This window comes from Garra rufa, chromosome 14 (genome assembly GCF_049309525.1).
Source record: "Garra rufa chromosome 14, GarRuf1.0, whole genome shotgun sequence".
Taxonomy (NCBI): Eukaryota; Metazoa; Chordata; class Actinopteri; order Cypriniformes; family Cyprinidae; genus Garra; species Garra rufa.
The window spans coordinates 2,431,892-2,451,771 of NC_133374.1; the positions used below are offsets into that span (position 1 = coordinate 2,431,892).

General features: G+C 36.8%; 1 protein-coding gene across 4 annotated transcripts in view; it reads right to left on the reverse strand.

The window, feature by feature from the left end:
* Positions 1-19,880, reverse strand: part of pde2a (phosphodiesterase 2A) — a 255,223-nt gene that overhangs the window by 157,821 nt on the left and 77,522 nt on the right. For 2 of the 4 annotated variants that reach the window (XM_073817604.1, XM_073817603.1), the window contains exon 3: positions 13,280-13,360. The exons of the other annotated variants lie outside the window; for them this stretch is intronic. In XM_073817604.1, the coding sequence (XP_073673705.1) occupies positions 13,280-13,327 (48 nt within the window). In that variant the 5' untranslated portion in view covers positions 13,328-13,360. The remainder of the gene's footprint in view (positions 1-13,279; positions 13,361-19,880) is intronic. 4 annotated transcript variants of the gene reach the window in all.

Sequence of the window (19,880 nt, forward strand, 5' to 3'; positions counted from 1 at the left end):
AGGATAGGACAATATTTGGCCGAGATACAACTACTTGAAAATCTGTAATCTGAGGGTGCAAAAAAAAAGTGAAAAAAAGTCAGAATTGTGAGATACACACACAGATACATTTTTTGGGATGTAAACTCACAATTGCAAGAAAAAAATGTCAGAATGTGAGTTTATATCTGACAATTCTGACTTTATAACTCGCAATTGTGAGTTTACATTCTAAAAAAGTCAAAATTGAGAGTTATATCTCAGAATTTCAAGAAAAAAGTCAGAATTGTGAGTTTATTTGACGCAATTCTGAGGAAAAAAGTTATAACTGCAAGATACAAAGTTACAAATGCGAGGAAAAAGTAAAAATTGCAAGTTTATATCTCACAATTCTGAAAAAAAGTCAGAATTGCAAGTTTATTTGATGCAATTCTGAGAAAAAAAAATGTTATAATTGCAAGATAAAAAGTCACAATTGCGAGAAAAAAAGAGACTTTATTTCTCGCAATTGTGAGATTATATCGTGCAATTCAAACTTTATAACTCGCAATTGTGAGTTTACATCCCAAAAAAGTCAGAATTGTGTGTTTGTCTCAGAATTGCGAGAAAAAAAGTCACAATTGCGAGTTTATTTGATGCAATTCTAAGAAAAAAGTTAGAAATGTGACATACAAAGTCAGAATTGCGAGAAAAAAGTCAGAATTGCGAGTTTATATCTCAGAATTTTGAGAAAAATGTCGGAATAGCAAGTTTATTTGATGCAATTGTGAGAAAAAAGTTTTTGATTTGCAAGATACAATGTTAGAATTGCAAGAAAAAACTTTGTGAGAGACTTTATTTCTCGCAATTGTGAGATTATATCGCGCAGTTCAAACTTTATAATTCGCAATTGTGAGTTTACATCCCAAAAAAGTCAGAATTGTGAGTTTATAGCTCGAAATTCTGACTTTATTTCTCGCAATTGTGTTTACATCAAAAAAAAAGTGAGAATTGTGAATTTGTCTCAGAATTATAAGGGGGAAAAAATCTGAATTGCGAGAAAAAAGTCTGAATGTTAGATTATTTCTTGCAATTCTGACTTTATAACTTGCAATTTTGAGTTTATATCACAAAAAAGTCAGAATCGCGAGTTTATTTGCTGAAATTCTAAGAAAAAGGTTAGAAATGTGACATACGAAAGTCACAATTGCGAGAAAAAAAGTCAGAATTGTGAGTTTATTTGATGCAATTCTAAGAAAAAAGTTACAATTGCGAGAAAAAAGTCAGAATTGCGAGTTTATATCTCAGAATTTTGAGAAAAATGTCGGAATAGCAAGTTTATTTGATGAAATTGTGAGAAAAAAGTTATAATTGCAAGATACAATGTTACAATTGCGAGAAAAAACTGCGAGAGACTTTATTTCTCGCAATTGTGAGATTATATCGCGCAGTTCAAACTTTATAACTCGCAATTGTGAGTTTACATCCCAAAAAAGTCAGAATTGTGAGTTTATAGCTCGAAATTCTGACTTTATTTCTCGCAACTGTGAGATTATATCCTGCAGTTCTGACTTTATAACTCACAATTGTGTTTACATCAAAAAAAGTGAGAATTGTGAATTTGTCTCAGAATTATAAGGAAAAAAAATCTGAATTGCGAGAAAAAAGTCTGAATGTTAGATTATTTCTTGCAATTCTGACTTTATAACTTGCAATTTTGAGTTTATATCACAAAAAAGTCAGAATTGCGAGTTTATTTGCTGAAATTCTAAGAAAAAAAGTTAGAAATGTGACATACAAAAGTCACAATTGCAAGAAAAAAAGTCAGAATTGTGAGTTTATATCTCAGAATTTAGAGAAAAAAAATGTTCAAGCCCATTTTCTCAAAATGAGTTTTTTCTTCTACACTGAGCCATAAATCTCCATTTCAGCAGCACTTACACACACCAAACTTTACATTTTTATTCCTGTCTATAACCTGAATGTTTTTACGGCGGGATTTGTTCATATATGATTTGCTTGATTTTATACTAAACTAAATTCTTCAAAAACTAGTAAAAAAAAAAGTAAAAAATAGTGTTTTCTGCCTGTTCTAAGTTTTTTTTTTTATGAAATGAGACTCAAAAATCCCCTCTGTAAAAACATTTGACTCTAATATGTCCAAAAAATTAAACAAGAATTTTTAAACGGACTTCATCCAGTGTTTAGATTTTTGTACTCGAAAAGTACGCAAATAGGTGCATGTTTAATTAAATAATGGCTCATTTGCATATTTAAACCTAACATTTTAGAAAACTTGTAATACAAAAAATGTTTGCAATTATCAATGTAATCATCAACTGGGTAAGTAAGGTCATAACTATTAGTTCATTTTTTTATCCTATTCACCTGCAGTGTCTAAATATATATTTAGTGAGAATTGTGAGATACACACACAGATACATTTTTTGGGATGTAAACTCACAATTGCAAGAAAAAATGTCAGAATGTGAGTTTATATCTCACAATTCTGACTTTATATCCCGCAATTCTGACTTTATAACTCGCAATTGCGAGTTCACATTCCAAAAAAGTCAGAATTGTGAGTTTATTTGACGAAATTCTGAGGAAAAAAGTTATAACTGCAAGATACAAAGTTACAAATGCAAGAAAAAAGTAAAAATTGCAAGTTTATTTGATGCAATTCTGAAAAAAAAAATGTTAGAATTGCAAGATAAAAAGTCACAATTGCGAGAAAAAAAAGAGACTTTATTTCTCGCAATTGTGAGATTATATCGTGCAATTCAAACTTTATAACTCGCAATTGTGAGTTTACATCCCAAAAAAAGTCAGAATTGTGTGTTTGTCTCAGAATTGCGAGAAAAAAAGTCAGAAATGTGACATACAAAAGTCACAATTGCGAGAAAAAAAGTCAGAATTGTGTGTTTGTCTCAGAATTGCGAGAAAAAAAAGTCACAATTGCGAGTTTATTTGCTGCAATTGTAAGAAAAAAATCTGAATTGCGAGAAAAAAGTCTGAATGTGAGATTATATCTTGCAATACTGACTTTATAACTTGCAATTTTGAGTTTATGTCACAAAAAATCAGAATTGCGAGTTTATTTGATGCAATTCTAAGAAAAAAGTTAGAAATGTGACATACAAAGTCAGAATTGCGAGAAAAAAGTCAGAATTGCGAGTTTATATCTCAGAATTTTGAGAAAAATGTCGGAATAGCAAGTTTATTTGATGCAATTGTGAGAAAAAAGTTAGATTTGCAAGATACAATGTTAGAATTGTGAGAAAAAACTTTGTGAGAGACTTTATTTCTCGCAATTGTGAGATTATATCGCGCAATTCAAACTTTATAACTCGCAATTGTGAGTTTACATCCCAAAAAAGTCAGAATTGTGTGTTTATAGCTCGCAATTCTGACTTTATTTCTCGCAACTGTGAGATTATATCCTGCGATTCTGACTTTATAACTCACAATTGTGAGTTTACATCACAAAAAAAGTCAGAATTGTGTGTTTGTCTCAGAATTGCGAGAAAAAAAGTCAGAAATGTGACATACAAAAGTCACAATTGCGAGAAAAAAAGTCAGAATTGTGAGTTTATATCTCAGAATTTAGAGAAAAAAATGTTCAAGCCCGTTTTCTCAAAATGAGTTTTTTCTCCTACACTGAGCCATAAATCTCCATTTCAGCAGCACTTAGGAAGCAGAAAAACGGTGATGATTGAGTCTGTTCTAGAGTTGCATGTCACTCTACTGATATTTAACACACATCATGTCATCTGACATTTCATCTTCACATCTCGCTGATGAAGAAAGAGAATCTCTCTGCTCTTATCCATGAGAGACGGCACTTCAACACGTGTGTGTGTGTGTGTGTGTGTGTGTGTGTGTGTGTGTGTGTGTGTGTGTGTGTGTGTGTGTGTGTGTGTGTGTGTGTGTGTGCGTGCTCAAGATCCGGAGTTGTGAAGACACACCAGAGACACTTAAAGTGTCAAGAGTTTCAGATACACATACACACACACACACATGAATGCAGACATCAGAAGGTTGTGGGTTCGAATCCCAGACGGCCTGATTCATAACCAGATACAGAAATCAGCCACATTAATGCCAGAAAATGCCACTGCGGATCAGAAACCATCTGCTGAATAATCAGACAACAAGAGCTCGACCAAACACACCCAACATCAATAATCCAGACTGAACTGAACCTCTGTGACTGCACTCTTTGATTAAATCAACCACATGCCTGAGCAAAACACTGCACGCCTCAACATCAGCCCTGCAAACTCCTCTTATCAGTGTTTTCATCTCGTTTTACAGTCAAAACAACCCTAAAAACAAGACCATCTTTGTTTGTTAACAGAATGCATGACTGATTCCGAGTCAAAATTATTGATTTTTCTTTTATGCCAAAAATCATTAGGATATTGTATATGTATAAGAACCTACTGTAAATATATTAAAACTTAAGTTTTGATTAGTAATGTACTTTGCTAAGAGCTTAATTTGAACAATTTTTAAAGACGATTTCCTCAATACTTTGATTTTTTTTTTTGCACCCTCAGATTCTAGATTTTCAAATAGTTGTATCTCAGCCAAATATTATCCTATTCTAACAAACCATACATCAGTGGAAAGCTTATACAATGCAAAAATGCTTTTCTTACTTAGATTTTTTTGTCTTGTTTCCAGCCAAAATATCTAAAAATTCTTAAATCAAGAAGGATTTTCTAGATGAGTAAAAATTTTCTTATTTTTAGAAAAAAAAAAAAACTAGTCAAAAATAAGTGAGTTTTTGCTTAGAACAAGCAAAATAATCTGCCAAAAATCAGTTTATTTCAAACAAAAAATACGATTTTTTTAAATATAGATTATTTTGCTCGTTTCAAGCAAAAACGCACTTTATTTTGACTAGTTTTTTCTGAAAACAAGACCATTTTTACTCGTCTAGAAAATCCTTCTTGATTTAAGAATTTGTAGATATTTTGGCTGGAAACAAGACAAAAAATCAAAGTAAGAAAAGCATTTTTTGCAGTGTATATATTCAGCTTTCAGATGTATAAATCTCACACTGCAAAAAAAGATTTTTGTGTCTTGTTTTCCAGTAAAAATATCTAACCATTCTTAAATCAGCCTACATTTACTAGAGATGTAAAATGACCTAAAAAATCTATAAATTGTACCAAAATTAAATACATTTTTGCTTAAACCAATGAACAAAATATCCACCAATAGGGGCAGAAAATAATCTTTATTTTCCCTTTAAATTAAGATTTTTTTCTGATCCCATCGGGTGATATTTGTTCTTGTTTTAAGCAAAAACTCACTTAATTTTGGTGCATTTTATAGAAAACAAGACTTAATATTTTAAGTCATTTTGCACCAAAACAAAAATACTGAGGATAAACATTTTTGCAGTGTAAATGTTAAAACTGCATATTTAAAAAGAATTACATTACAATTTACATTAAAAACAAATCTTAATTAATCAGGTAACAAAAAATTTAACTAAATGCAAACATATTTTTTAAATTGTGTTTTATTTTGTTTAAATAAAAAGTATTTATATAGATTTTTTTTTATTATTTGTATTTCTTTACACCATATATATATATATATATATATATATATATATATATATATATATATATATATATATAATTTATTATTAATTATTCTATTAATTTTAATTTTCATAATTTATATCTTTATATATACTCTATATATGTGACCATGGACCAAAATAAAAAATAAAAAAAACAGTCACAAGGGGGCAATTGTTTTAAATTAATATTTTAGAATAGGATAGGACAATATTTGGCTTAGATACAACTATTTAAAAATCTGGAATCTGAGGGTGCAAAAAAAAAAAAAATCGAACTAATGAGAAAATCGCCTTTAAAGTTGTCCAAATGAAGTTCTTAGCAATGCATATTACTAATCAAAAAAATAAGTTTTGACAAAATATTGTAATCAAACATAATCTTTACTTAATATCCTAATGATTTTTGGCATAAAAGAAAAATGTTAATAATTTTGACCCATACAATTTATTGTTGGCTATTGCTACAAATATCACAAGTAAATATAAACAAGTTTCAATTTAGTTTCTCAAGTGAATTTTGTTACAAAACAAGACAAAAATACTGGATCAGCAAGTTGTTTTGTTCTTGCTGTGCAAAAGCAGCAGCAGGACAGGCTTTATGCAACAATTAAGCAATTAAATGTCAAATTAAAGCAATGCATATGCTTGACGAAGCAATAAGCCATCACAGGCTGCATTACACTAATTGCACTACGGCTGAGAGGTGATGAAGGAATCGATATGCAGATATAAATGAATATACACACACACCGCTTCACGCCGCCGTATCTGCTGCAGACTGAGGGACATTCAGATGGAGCGCCGCAGACGCACAGAGAGCGACGGAGCGTGCCGATACTGCGCTTTATCAACGGCCAGAGAAACAATAACAAGTAATTACATCCCGCGAGAGACGATGACCAAACTGCAGAGGATATGAAGGTCCGAGACGGAGCCAGCAGAAATAATAGAATGAAAAACCAGAGCAAAAGGTGATGATGAAGTGCATTTTCCACATCATCTGCTCCTCCTTTGCTGCATTTCATTTCTCAGGCATCTTTTTGTGTCTGTATAATGTGTTTTGTGATCAGAATAGCAGTGGAAAGACTTATAGTACAACATCAATTCAGTGTGTGTGTTTATATCAATCTATCATTACGGCTGCTGTTTCTGGGTCATTAAAGCCGTCCTGCTCCTCACAGATGGACAGAAAAACAAAGAGAAAAAAAAGATGAAGAATCACCTGCTCCACCTGTTCGCCCAGACCACATGCTCATCTAATATGCAAATTACTCTGACTTATAGCTGATTCTCCGTCTGTGTTTGTGTTTTACTGACACTCAGCAAAGCTGAATTCCTTCAGCATCATTACTTCAATCTTCAGTGAAAATGCTGTAAAAATTGTGAAATATTATTACAGTGTAAAACAGCTGTTCCCCTTCAGTCGTTTCACTACGACGTTACATGTGGGAACTCGCTTGAGAGTCTTATCATCTCTGAGCCTTATTCAAAAGGCCAATGAAAATTGGCGAGTGGCATTTGCATGCCAAGCCCCTCCCCGTACATACGGGTATATAAGATGGCGGCATGCAGCCAGTCATTCAGATTTTTGCTTCAGAGCCTTCATGCTCGAGCCGCTACGAAGAAAAGAAAAAGACGCTCCTGCGAGTTTGCTCTCTCCCGCTGGCGTGCTGCAGACCGAAAAGAGCAAATACCTAAAAGAGTGTTTTGGCAGCCGCCAGCGGGATCCTGCGGGCGGCCGTATTCACGGCCATTTAAGCCTCCTGCCCTCCGGCGAGCAAGCCCCATTGAGTGCACAGTGTGCCGCGGTTTCCTCCCTGGGCAGACCGGAACTAAAAGAGCAATTTCTCACATCTGTGTAAAAACATTCTTTTCAGAATGTTTTTCCGGCCGTGCGCTGCAGGATGTGGCAGTTTCCTCACCTCTGAGGACGGACATGAACACTGCCTCACATGCCTGGGCCGAGAGCATGCTGAGGCAGCGTTCATGGATGGTTTGTGCATTCACCGTGAACGCATGACCATGGTCACGCTGAAGAACCGCCGCTCCTTTGCTAGGCGGCTCCCCTCGTTGCCCCGCGGCTCGTTGTTAAGCTGCCAATGCTTTTCGGACGCCGTGGCGAGGCACGAGGGGGACTTACGAGTCACTGTGCAAAACATGCCGCCGGCCCCCGAAGCCCTGCGACCTTCTGCACCCCAGCGTGGCCCCGTCAAGTGGCCAGAGCAGTACGCTTCCCCACAGCCTGGGCTGAGCGTCTCCTTTGGTGCTCCACAAGAGGAAGAGATGTCGGTCGCAGCATCAGAGGGAGAGTCTGACGGTGAAGCAGACATCTCGGCGGGCCAGCGCCCCACTGTGGTCCCTGCCCCGTCTGACATGGACGCTGAACTCTCGGCTATGCTCCTCCGAGCCGCCAGGGGGATTGGCCTGGAGGTGCCTCACACGCCGCCGGCCGAAACCTCTAGGTTGGACGATTGATTCCTGGGAAGGGCGCCTGCGGCACCGCCACGCCCTCCCCCGTTCCATTCTTTCCGGAGGTGCATGAGGAGCTGATTAAAACATGGGAGGCGCCTTTTTAATCTCGCCCGTGCTCCGGCTCCTCCTCCCTCGCCACCCTCGATGGCGGGGCAGCCCGGGGATACGAGTCGGTTCCCCAGGTTGAGCGCGCTTTCGCGGTGCATTTATGCCCGCGTGGCGCTGCCACCTGGCGGGACCGGCCGCATCTACCCTCCAGAGCGTGTGAGTGCTCGTCCGCTCTCGCGGGCCGCGTGTATCGCGCTGCTGGACAGGCTGCTTCCGCCCTGCACGCCATGGCCACCTTAAAGGTCTACCAGGCGCAGGCACTGAAACAACTGCACGAGGGTGGTCCTGATCAAGTAGTGATGCAGGAACTCCGTGCCACCACCGACTTCGCCCTCTGGGCGACAAAGGTCACGGCACAGTCTCTTGGTCAGGTGATGTGATGGTCCAGGTGCGACATCTATGGCTCAATCTGGCGCAGATGGCAGACGCCGACAAAGCCCGCTTTCTCGACGCTTCCATCTCCCAGAGCGGCCTATTCGGCGACACTGTCGAGGACTTTGCCCAGCAGTTCTCGGCGGTCCAGAAGCAGACGGAGGCCATCAAACACATCTTGCCCCGCCGCGAAGCTACCATCCTGTTGCCGGTGGCCCAGCCTCCACCTGCCCGTCGCCGAAGGCGCCAACCCTAACCCTGCGTCTTCACGAAGGACGCGGAGGCAGCCCTGACCCCTCTTTGGCAGTCTTTGGCAGGTTTTCGCATCCCCAACTATCTCGACGACTGGCTCCTCGTAGCTCACTCGCAAGATCTGTTGTGCGAACAGAGGGACCTGGTGCTCCGGCACCTCCGGCAGCCTTCTGGGCCTTCAGGTCAACCGAGAAAAGAGCAAACTCTCCCCAGTGCAGAGGATCTCTTTTCTCGGTGTGGAGCTGGACGAGAGCGTGCAGTCAGTGCTAAAGTGTCTGGACTTATTCAGACACAAGACAGCGGTTCCTCTCAAAACATTTCAGAGGCTCCTGGAGCATATGGCAGCTGCAGCCGCGGTCACGCCACTGGGCTTGCTTCATATGAGACCGCTTCAGCACTGGTTATACGACCGAGTCCCGTAGCGGGCATGGCACAGTGGCACACTCCGGATTGGCGTTTCCCCGCAGTGTCGCCGCCTGTTCAGCCCGTGGTCAGACCCTATCTTCCTACGGGTCGGAGTGTCCCTGGGACAGGTGTCCAGGCATATTGTGGTTTACACGGATGCCTCCACCACGGGTTGGGGTGCTGTGTGCAACGGGCAAGCAGCATCGGGCTCCTGGACAGGGCCTCGACTGCAGTGGCACATCAATTGCCTCGAGTTGTTGGCTGTGCTTCTGGCCCTTCGTTGCTTCCGATCGACGTTGCGCCAGAAGCACGTGCTTGTTCGTACCGACAGCACAGACCCTGTGCAAGATCAGGCAGGACGAGGAGAAGGTCTTGTTGGTTGCGCCACACTGGCCCACCCGGACCTGGTTCCCAGAACTCATTTCCCTCGCGGCAGCCCCTCCCTGGAAGATCCCCTTGAGGAAGGACCTTCTTTGTCAGGGGATGGGCACAATTTGGCACTCGCGTCCCGACCTGTGGAACCTGCATGCCTGGCTCCTGGACGGGACGCGTCAGACCTCGCCGGCCTTCCCCAGGCCGTGATAAATACCATTACTCAGTCCCGAGCCCCCTCCACGAGGCAGGCTTACGCACTGAGGTGGGGTCTGTTCAGAGGACCCACAGAGATGCACGATTGCAGTAGTGCTTTCCTTCCTGCAAGAGAAGTTGGAGCTTAGGCTGTCCCCTTCAACTCTCAAAGTGTACGTTGCTGCCATTGCAGCGTACCACGATGCAGTGGATGGAACATCCCTTGGTAAGCACCAACTCATCGTGAGGTACCTGCGAAACGTGCCTTGAGTTCGGGCCCGGAGATTCTCATATCATCCTGAGACCCCGGCCCGGTTACGTGCCCAAGGTTCCCACCACGCCCTTCTGCGATCAGGTGGTGAACCTGCAAGCTCTGCCCCCAGAAGAGGCAGACCCAGCTTCTGCACTGCTGTGCCCTGTTCGTGCTCTGCACTTATACGTAGACCACACTCGCCACTTCAGACGCACTGAGCAGCTCTTTGTCTGCTTCGGAGGTCAGCAGAAAGGGAATGCTGTCTCCAAACAGAGGTTGGCCCATTGGGTGGTGGAAGCAATCTCACTGTCTTACTTGTATCAGGGAGAGCCATGCCCCTTAGGTATTCGTGCCCACTCCACTAGGAGTGTTGCCTTATCCTATGCGTTGGCTCATGGCGTCTCACTAGCAGATATCTGTAGAGCTGCGGGCTGGGCGACACCTAATACATTCGCTAGGTTCTACAACCTCCTCGTAGAGGCCGTATCCTCCCGTGTCTTAACATTAAGACTTCAGGTGAGCGGGAGGACGGCTGGTGTCGGCTTGCTGCGCCATTCCCACGTGGATCCGTGCGCCATTTTCCCAGAATGTTCCCTCCGGCGAACCCTGGGTCCTCCATGCCCCGTAGGTTGTGGCTATATTTTTCAATATTTCCAGCGGAGGAGACCACTGTTTCCCTCGTGTATCCCCAAGAAGCTTTATGGATATATTGAACTATTCTCATTCCACATGTGAAGATCTCATGTGCTCCGCCCCCCAACCCATGTTTCAGTACATCTGGCCCCCTCTACTGGCCCCTAGGGCATTAGGAAGGTTGCGTTACAATTTCTATCTGCTGACACGTCCGCCTGTCAGCACGTGGGGTTGTGCGTAACGCGGAGTCAGGGTCGTGGCCTGTTCCATAGGGTCTGTTCCCATATGTAATGTCAAAGTGATTCGACTGAAGGGGAACGTCTAGGTTACGTAGGTAACCCTCGTTCCCTGAAGGAGGGAACGGAGACGTTACATCCCCTGCCATGACCCTTGCGTCGCGCTGACGCCGGCTCGATTCGACTCCTCAGCAAAAACCTGAATGACTGGCTGCATGCCGCCATCTTATATACCCGTATGTACGGGGTGTGGCTTGGCATGCAAATGCCACTCGCCAATTTTCATTGGCCTTCTGAATAAGGCTCAGACATGATTAGACTCTCAAGCGAATTCCCATATGTAACGTCTCCGTTCCCTCCTTCAGGGAACGAGGGTTACATTCGTAACCTGGACGTTTTCTATGTGAATATGTGTCAAAATGTAATTTATTTCTGTGATCAAAACAGAATTTTTACAGCATCATTACTCCAGTCTTTAGTGAAAATACTGTAAAAATTGTGAAATATTATTACGGTTTAAAACAGCTGTTTTTTATGTGAGTATGTGTTAAAATGTAATTTATTTCTGTGATCAAAGCTACATTTTTTCAACATTACGACTCCAGGCGACACATGATCCTTCAGAAATCATTCTAATATACAGATTTGCTGCTCTTGAAAGATTTATGATTAGTATCAATGTTGAAAACAGTTGTGCTGCACAATATTTTTGTGGCAGCTGTGATGCAAATCATTTTTTAGGATTTACAGATGAATTGAAAGTTCAAAAGAGCATCATTTATCCGAAATAGAAATATTTTGTAACATTATAAATGTTTCTACTTTCATGAGCTGTGAGCTCTAATCGTCAAAATTAAAACAAAAGAACTTGAACTGTTTTACTTTACATGTAATGAATCTAGAATATATAAAAGCTTCACTTTTTAAAAATATATATTTTTTTATATATTCTCAAAAAAATATATTGGTAGAAAATATATTTTCATATTTTGAATATTTATAATTAAATATTTGAAAATATATTCAAGTAGCACGGGTATATTTGTAGCAATAGCACAAAAAAAAAAAAAAAAATTGTATGGGTCAAAATTATTATTTTTTCTTTTATGCCAAAAATCCTTAGGATATTAAGTAAAGATCAAGATATTTTGTAAATTTCCTACCGTGAATATATCAAAACTTTTTTTGATTAGTAATATGCATTGCTAGGAAATTAATTTGGACAACTTTAAAGGTGATTTTTTTTTTCTGTATTTAGATTTTTTTGCACCCTCAGATTCGAGATTTTCAAAAAGTTGTATCTCAGCCAAATATTGTCAATGTTAAAAACAGTTGTGCTGTCCAAAATATTTGTCTATATATCACTTATAATCATCAAGGATGCATTAAATCGATCAAAACTGACAGTAAAGACATTTGTTGTGAAAAGTGTAGTGACATTCCATTGTATCATTTTGGAAACATTATGGGAATGTTACTTTTGAATGTTATCTGAACATTCTGAAACATTTTAAAAACGTTTTCAAATGTTTAAAAACATTTTCTGTTTCTATCTGTTAAACTGTAATTTATTTCTATGATGCAAACTGAATTTTCAGCATCATTACTCGTCTTCAGTGTCACATGATGAGTTTTTGCTTAAAGAATCTTTATTTTCCCTTTGAATTAAGATTATTTTTCTGACCCCATCAGCAGATATTTGTTCTTGTTTTAAGCAAAAACTCACTTAATTTTGCTACATTTTATAGAAAATGACTTATGTCATTTTGCATCTCTAGTAAATGTATCTTGATTTAAAAATGTTTAAATATTTGTACTAAAAAACAAGACAAAATACTTTTTCACAGCATTTTTGATCAAACAAATGCAGCCTCGGTGAGCAGAACAATGTGTTCTTCAAAACAAAGCACAAAATCAATTTGATTTGACATAATCAATGTGGTGACTGACACACACACACAGATTGAGTCAGTGTATTGATCACCACTGAACACATGAGTGACATTTTGCTATGTGTGCATTTGTTCGCATTACACAATCTCTAAACTACAACAGACGAGCGGAAAGCAGAGCGAGACAGAGGCAGATGAAGGTCAGCCATGATGTAAAATCACCTCTCCAGTCTCTCGCTCTCATTTAAATACACTGTAAATATATTCATTAGAAACAAAAGGCTTCCTGAGTTCAACTCTGATTTGATCCGTATAATCAATGGAGTTAATTGGCCATTAGCGTCGACTCTTAATGAGTGGCAGTGGCAGTGGGCGGAGCCAGATATGAGCCATTAATGAGTTAATTAGAGTGTCATCTACAGACATGGAAAACATGACATACTGTACAAATGGACGCATGTATGATCAGAGACACACACCACGAGTAAAACTACTGAAGCAGGTGAGCGTGTGTGTTTATGTGTCGTACCTGTACTGCATCGCGGTGTGTGTCTCTGAGCTGAACGTGCCGCTGCATTGGTTTCTCTGGCGCTCTGATACACACTCAGCGCTGTTAAACGAGAAGAACAGCGTGATGCAGAGAGAGAGAGAGAGAGAGAGAGAGAGACCTGCCGCCAAACCACTGAACCAGAGTGAAGGATGAGAGACCAAACAAAAAGAGACCCCAGTGCTCTCAGTGGACACCTTCTTAACCCTCTGGTTGTGTTCGGGTCAAATTGTCCCAGAAAAGATTTATTTTTCTTCAAAATGATAGTTAATATTATCACATTCGATTCAAACTTACTGATTTTGTTCACACAGGGTATAAGTACTTTTTCAGACGTTTTTTTTTTAATTTTCCTAATATTTTGCGGGTTTTATTTCACCTAGTCAGACTTGTGGTGTTCCGGATCAAAAATGACCGGGCTCCAAACAATTGCTTATAAATCTCAAATTTTTCTATATTATCACTAAATATTGGATTTATTCTTTTATCAACTTGTTGTCTTTCATTTAGGACTGGTTTTGTGTTTCTATTTGCTTCTGAGTAATCGTAGGCCTCATTTATCTGAAAGTAGGCACCTAATTTTTTTGAGCGAAAAAAGTTTTTTTGTGAATAATTGTCACAATATGAGAGAAAAATGATATAAATTTGCAGTGTTTATCACACTAGTGTGCTTTAATGTTTAATGAGGAAGATTGCTTTCATTTTGTAGAAAACAATTGCAAAAAGTCACACTTTTGGTGTTTCCGTGTCAAAAATGGCCAGACTCCAAACAATTGCTTATAAATCTCTTATTTTTCTATATTATCACCAAATACTGGATTTATTTTTTTGTCAACTTGTTTTCTTTCATTTAGGACTGGTTTTGTGTTTCTATTTGCATCTGATTAATCGTAGGCCTCATTTATCTGAGAGTAGGTACCTAATTTTTTAAGTGAAAAAATATTTTTTATGAATAATTTTCACAATATTAAACAAAAAAGTATAAAAATTTGCACTGTTTCTCACACTAGTGTGCTTTAATGTTTAATCAGGAAGTTTGCTTTTAAATGCTTTCATTTTGTAGAAAAGATTGCAAAAAGTCACGCTTTTGGTGTTTCCGGGTCAAAAATGACCGGACTCCAAACAATTGCTTATAAATCTCTAATTTTTCTATATTATCACTAAATATTGGATTTATTCTTTTGTCAACTTGTTGTCTTTCATTTAGGACTGGTTTTGTGTTTCTATTTGCTTCTGAGTAATCGTAGGCCTCATTTATCTGAGAGTAGGTACCTAATTTTTTAAGTGAAAAAATATTTTTTATGAATAATTTTCACAATATTAAACAAAAAAGTATAAAAATTTGCAGTGTTTATCACACTAGTGTGCTTTAATGTTTAATCAGGAAGTTTGCTTTTAAATGCTTTCATTTTGTAGAAAAGATTGCAAAAAGTCACGCTTTTGGTGTTTCCGGGTCAAAAATGACCGGACTCCAAACTATTGCTTATAAATCTCTAATTTTTCTATATTATCACCAAATACTGGATTTATTTTTTTGTCAACTTGTTTTCTTTCATTTAGGACTGGTTTTGTGTTTCTATTTGCATCTGATTAATCGTAGGCCTCATTTATCTGAGAGTAGGTACCTAATTTTTTAAGTGAAAAAATATTTTTTATGAATAATTTTCACAATATTAAACAAAAAAGTATAAAAATTTGCAGTGTTTCTCACACTAGTGTGCTTTAATGTTTAATCAGGAAGTTTGCTTTTAAATGCTTTCATTTTGTAGAAAAGATTGCAAAAAGTCACGCTTTTGGTGTTTCCGGGTCAAAAATGACCGGACTCCAAACAATTGCTTATAAATCTCTAATTTTTCTATATTATCACTAAATATTGGATTTATTCTTTTGTCAACTTGTTGTCTTTCATTTAGGACTGGTTTTGTGTTTCTATTTGCTTCTGAGTAATCGTAGGCCTCATTTATCTGAGAGTAGGTACCTAATTTTTTAAGTGAAAAAATATTTTTTATGAATAATTTTCACAATATTAAACAAAAAAGTATAAAAATTTGCAGTGTTTATCACACTAGTGTGCTTTAATGTTTAATCAGGAAGTTTGCTTTTAAATGCTTTCATTTTGTAGAAAAGATTGCAAAAAGTCACGCTTTTGGTGTTTCCGGGTCAAAAATGACCGGACTCCAAACTATTGCTTATAAATCTCTAATTTTTCTATATTATCACTAAATATTGGATTTATTCTTTTGTCAACTTGTTGTCTTTCATTTAGGACTGGTTTTGTGTTTCTATTTGCTTCTGAGTAATCGTAGGCCTCATTTATCTGAAAGTAGGCACCTATTTTTTTTGAGCGAAAAAAGCTTTTTTGTGAATAATTGTCACAATATGAGAGAAAAATGATATAAATTTGCAGTGTTTATCACACTAGTGTGCTTTAATGTTTAATGAGGAAGATTGCTTTTATATGCTTTCATTTTGTAGAAAACAATTGCAAAAAGTCACGCTTTTGGTGTTTCCGGGTCAAAAATGACCGGACTCCAAACTATTGCTTATAAATCTCTAATTTTTCTATATTATCACCAAATACTGGATTTATTTTTTTGTCAACTTGTTTTCTTTCATTTAGGACTGGTTTTGTGTTTCTATTTGCATCTGATTAATCGTAGGCCTCATTTATCTGAGAGTAGGTACCTAATTTTTTAAGTGAAAAAATATTTTTTATGAATAATTTTCACAATATTAAACAAAAAAGTATAAAAATTTGCAGTGTTTATCACACTAGTGTGCTTTAATGTTTAATCAGGAAGTTTGCTTTTAAATGCTTTCATTTTGTAGAAAAGATTGCAAAAAGTCACGCTTTTGGTGTTTCCGGGTCAAAAATGACCGGACTCCAAACTATTGCTTATAAATCTCTAATTTTTCTATATTATCACTAAATATTGGATTTATTCTTTTGTCAACTTGTTGTCTTTCATTTAGGACTGGTTTTGTGTTTCTATTTGCTTCTGAGTAATCGTAGGCCTCATTTATCTGAAAGTAGGCACCTAATTTTTTTGAGCGAAAAAAGTTTTTTTGTGAATAATTGTCACAATATGAGAGAAAAATGATATAAATTTGCAGTGTTTATCACACTAGTGTGCTTTAATGTTTAATGAGGAAGATTGCTTTTATATGCTTTCATTTTGTAGAAAACAATTGCAAAAAGTCACACTTTTGGTGTTTCCGGGTCAAAAATGGCCAGACTCCAAACAATTGCTTATAAATCTCTAATTTTTCTATATTATCACTAAATATTGGATTTATTCTTTTGTCAACTTGTTGTCTTTCATTTAGGACTGGTTTTGTGTTTCTATTTGCTTCTGAGTAATCGTAGGCCTCATTTATCTGAAAGTAGGCACCCAATTTTTTTGAGCGAAAAAAGCTTTTTTATGAATAATTGTCACAATATGAGAGAAAAATTATATAAATTTGCAGTGTTTCTCACACTAGTGTGCTTTAATGTTTAATCAGGAAGTTTGCTTTTAAATGCTTTCATTTTGTAGAAAAGATTGCAAAAAGTCACGCTTTTGGTGTTTCCGGGTCAAAAATGACCGGACTCCAAACTATTGCTTATAAATCTCTAATTTTTCTATATTATCACCAAATACTGGATTTATTTTTTTGTCAACTTGTTGTCTTTCATTTAGGACTGGTTTTGTGTTTCTATTTGCTTCTGAGTAATCGTAGGCCTCATTTATCTGAAAGTAGGCACCCAATTTTTTTGAGCGAAAAAAGCTTTTTTATGAATAATTGTCACAATATGAGAGAAAAATGATATAAATTTGCAGTGTTTCTCACACTAGTGTGCTTTAATGTTTAATCAGGATGTTTGCTTTTATATGCTGTCATTTTGTAGGATAAATTGCAAAAATTCACACTTATGGTGTTTCCGGGTCAAAAATGACCGGACTCCAAACAATTGCTTATAAATCAGTCATTATGCTGTATTATCACCTAATCTTAGATTTATTCTTTTGTCAACTTGTTTTCTTTGATTTAGGACTGGTTTTGTGTTTCTTTTTGCATCTGATTAATTGTATGCCTCATTCATCTGAAGGTAGGCACCTCTTTTTTTTTTTTATTGTTTTTTAATAAATAATATTCACAATATGAGAGAAAAAAATGATACAAATTTGCACTGTTTCTCACACTAGTGTGTTTTAATGTTTAATCAGGATGTTTGCTTTTATATGCTGTCATTTTGTAGGATAAATTGCAAAAATTCACACTTATGGTGTTTCCGGGTCAAAAATGACCGGACTCCAAACAATTGCTTATAAATCAGTCATTATGCTGTATTATCACCTAATCTTAGATTTATTCTTTTGTCAACTTGTTTCTTTGATTTAGGACTGGTTTTGTGTTTCTTTTGCATCTGATTAATTGTATGCCTCATTCATCTGAAGGTAGGCACCTCTTTTTTTTATTGTTTTTTAATAAATAATATTCACAATATGAGAGAAAAAATGATACAAATTTGCACTGTTTCTCACACTAGTGTGTTTTAATGTTTAATCAGGAAGTTTGCTTTTAAATTAGGGCTGTCAAAAGATTAATCGCATCCAAAATAAAAGTTTATGATTACATACTCTATGTGTGTGTACTGTGTGTATATATTATGTATATATAAATACACACACATACATGTTTATTAAAGAAAAATATTTTAGATTTATATATAAAATATTTATAATTCTATATATAATCTAAATTAAATACAAGTATAACTATTCATACATATAAATATTTTTTAATCTATACATGTATGTGTGTGTATTTATATATACATAATAAATATACACAGTAAACACACATTTAGTATGTAAACATAAACTTTTGTTTGGATGCGATTAATCGTGATTAATCGTTTGACAGCCCTATTTTAAATGCTTTTATTTTGTACAAAATTGCAAAAGTCACTTTTTTTTTGTTCCCGGGTCAAAAATGACCAGACTCCAAACAATTGCTTATAAATCTCTCATTATGCAATATTATCACCAAATAATGGATTTATTCTTTTATCAACTTTTTTTCTTTCATTTAGAACTGGTTTTGTGTTTCTATTTGCATCTGATTAATCGTAGGCCTCATTTATCTGAAAGTAGCACCTCATTTATTTGAGCAAAAAAAGCTTTTTTATGAATAATTTTCAAAATATGAAAGAAAAAATTATAAAAATGTACAGTGTTTCTCACACTAGTGTACTTTAATGGTTAATCGGGAAGTTTGCTTTTATATGCTTGCATTTTGTAGAAAAAACTGCAAGAAGTCACACTTTGGTGTTTCCGGGTCAAAAATGACCGGACTCCAAATTATTGCTTATAAATCTCTAATTATAACCAAATATTGTATTTATTGTTTTCTCAGCTTGTTTTCTTTAACGTAGGACTGGTTTTGTGTTTCTATTTGCATCTGAGTAATCGTACGCCTCATTTATCTGACAGTAGGTATCAAATTTTTTTAAGTGAAAAAAATTTTTTTTTGAATAATTTTCACAATGTGAAAGAAAAAAAATATTAAAATTTGCACTGTTTCTCACACTAGTGGCTTTAATGTTTATTCAGGAAGTTTGCTTTTATATGCTATCATTTTGTAAAAAAAAGTCTCACTTGTGGTGTTCCGGGTCAAAAATAACCGGGCTTCAAACAATTGCTTATAAATCTCTCATTTTTATATTATCACCAAATATTGGATTCATTCATTTTCTCAACTTGTTTTCTTTCATTTACGACTGTATTTGTGTTTCTATTTGCATCTGAGTAAGCATAGGCCTCATTTATCTGAAAGAAGCAAAAAATAAAAGCTTTTGAATAATGTTCACAATATGACATATAAATTAGGCCTATGATTAATCAGAGGCAAATAGAAACACAAAACAAGTCCTAAATGAATGAAAACAAGTTGAGAAAAGAATAAATCCAATATTAGGTGATAATACAGCATAATGAGAGATTTATAAGCAGCTGTTTGGAGTCTGGACATTTTTGACCAGGAACATCAAAGGTGTAACAGGAATCTGAACACAACCAGAGGGTTAAACGCAGCTGTCACACACACACACACACACACACACACACACACACACACACACACACACACACACACACACACACACACACACACAGATAGAGACGGCTGACAGCAGCAGTTCTCGTCTGATTCTCACTTTCTGTCTCTGTTAAGATGCAAATGCAGCACATCTGCTGTGTGTGTGTCTGTGTGTGTCTGTGTGTGTATCTGACAGTAGATTAACCTCTCATATTGTCGGAGCTTCAGGGCGAGACGCACAGCGGGTCACATGTGACACCGGACAACAAACCCAAACCTCCTCCTGAGAGAAGATAGCTCTATTACACCTTGCATACATTAACTATGTCTATATATCTTAATAATACAGAAAAAAATAGGTAAATATTTTTACTATGTAAAATAGCTGTTTTCATGTGAATATCTGTTAAAAAAGTCACATGATGTCACATGATCGCTCAGAAATTATTCTAAAATGCTGAATTTGCTGCTTTAGAAACATTTCTCTTTTCAATATTTACAT